Consider the following 2,179-nt stretch of genomic DNA (forward strand, 5'->3'; position numbering starts at 1 on the left):
AAACAAAAACCATGAGGACAACCCTGAAAAACTGTGATCTAGTTTGTCCATAGCTAAAGGGGTATGAATGTGTAGGCTATTTTAATAATGAAGGTTTAAGAAGTTCCAGAAGCCTTTTCTTCTGAGACACATGGTACTTTCTTCTGGTTACCATAAATCGTAGAATATAACATGTCATCAGTGGTAAGATGGGTTATTATTTTCCACACCTACAAGAAAGAAAAAATAAGTTGTCAACTAAAGTATAGTGTACCATCAATTGTCAGGTCGCAGAGATTTCCTACATGTTCAAATGTGGGGGAAGAAATACAGTAAGCCTTCAAAAATTACTATTTGTTTTAAAAATATAAAGAAAAATTGATCTTAGATTCTGTGACATACAGCGAATTCATTTTCCACATTCAATTTCCACAGTTAGTGCTGGTGTGCTGTTCTGCACTTTAGTCAACTTACATGTTTGCATAGTGCTTTTTAAATGGTCGTAGCTAGTTTCACAGATCTGTGATGTGCATCTGCAGCTGGCTTGTAAAGCTCTTCTTTGGTTACCGCCCACCCCCGCGTCCCTCCCACACATATAAGCCATTCAGAGTTTACCACTTAAAGATAAACTTGAATTTCTTCTCATCTTAAAATTTCATAAATTATATTAAATTCTCCATAAATTTATTTACATTTAGTGGGGGTGGGGCGCGATGAAAAAAACACTATATTAAATAACGACCTCGCTTTTTAACACCCATCCTAGTAGAAACGTTAACATCGGATGGGGTAGGGAGGAGGGGTGGAGGCGGAGAAGGGATGTACGTCTCAGGATACAGGAAATACGGTAAGAGCGAAACAGGAGGAAGCCAGCTCAGTGCCTGGAGGGGACCCGCCGCCATCTCAGGTCTCTTGGCTTTGCCAGGGCCCACCGGAGAAAACTGACGCCCTGTTTCTATAATCCTTATGGGAGACCAACCTTGTGCCTCCGGGAGATCCACTCTCCCACCTGGAAACACACGGGAAGCCAAGCCTCCAAAAAAGCGCTGCCTCCTAGCTCCGCGGTGGGATTATCCAGAAGGAACTCCCAACGGAGGTAGTACCACTCTCCCCTCCGCACCTCCTCCTCCATCAGCCGGCCTGAAGTCGCACCCTCCTCCTCCGGAGAAGTAGAGAAATAAATCTCTCCCACCCCAAACCAGGTCAGATTCTTTCTCATCTAGGACACCTAGGCTCTTTGAAACTTATTATGCATTCTCAAAGATCTCCTTCCCCTTTTCCCTGTTCTTTCCACGATTTCAAAATAGAAGAAATAACATGCAGGCATTAAGCAGCTCTTTCACAAAATATGCTTGAATGAAATGATGCATATTTAATGACATTAAATAATTATTTTTAATATTTTAGATGAAGTAATTGTAGTTATATTTTCTAAGACATAGACTTGAATCTTTTGATTTGTTTGAAAGTAATTCATTGCTGCCAAGGTGGAGGGAAGGTATAATAAAAATGTTCATGAGTTGATAATTTAAAGCTGGGTGATGTATTTGTGGGAATTTATTATACTATTCTCTCCACTTTTGCGTGCATTTGAAAAATTTTTATTTTAAAAAAATGCCTGGTTCAAGACCAATAACAAGCATCTATTGAAACAAGCATCTTTTGCGTGCATTTGAAAAATTTTTTATTTAAAAAAAAATGCCTGATTCAAGACCAATAACAAGCACCTATGTCCAGAACTGTGTTAACAGAGGGAAGTGTAAGGTGAGCCTTCAGAAGTGTACGTCTTTCTCTGTGTAAGGCAGGAGAGTTAATTATATATATATTTTAAGCTACAATGTGTTAGTCAAATCCAAGTGCCATAACATTTGCTTGTTCAAGGTATTCAGGAAGCGTGGAGGATGGACCAAGTCACTGCCTGGTAGTAATCATGAGCCATCAACGACAAAAAAAAAGAGTGGGGGGCAGGCGTGGTGGTGCAGGCCTATAATCCCAGCCCTTTGGGAGGCCGAGGTGACCAGATCGGGTCAGGAGTTCGAAACTAGCCTAGCCAACATGGTGAAACTCCGTCTCTACTAAAGTTACAAAAATTAGCCGGGCATGATGGTGGACGCCTGTAATCCCAGCAACTCTGGAGGCTATGGCAGGACGATCGCTTGAACCTGGAAGGCAGAGGTTGCAGTGAGCTGAGACTGCGCCA

General features: G+C 41.5%; 1 protein-coding gene across 1 annotated transcript in view; it reads left to right on the plus strand.

The window, feature by feature from the left end:
* Positions 1-817: 817 nt before the first annotated feature.
* NBDY (negative regulator of P-body association) overlaps positions 818-2,179 on the plus strand; it is a 3,738-nt gene continuing 2,376 nt past the window's right edge. The window contains exon 1 of the mRNA XM_037734366.1: positions 818-1,181. Within this exon, the coding sequence (XP_037590294.1) occupies positions 946-1,152 (207 nt within the window). The 5' untranslated portion in view covers positions 818-945 and the 3' untranslated portion in view covers positions 1,153-1,181. The remainder of the gene's footprint in view (positions 1,182-2,179) is intronic.

Source organism: Cebus imitator, unplaced genomic scaffold, assembly GCF_001604975.1.
Source record: "Cebus imitator isolate Cc_AM_T3 unplaced genomic scaffold, Cebus_imitator-1.0 Scaffold608, whole genome shotgun sequence".
NCBI classification, from domain to species: domain Eukaryota; kingdom Metazoa; phylum Chordata; class Mammalia; order Primates; family Cebidae; genus Cebus; species Cebus imitator.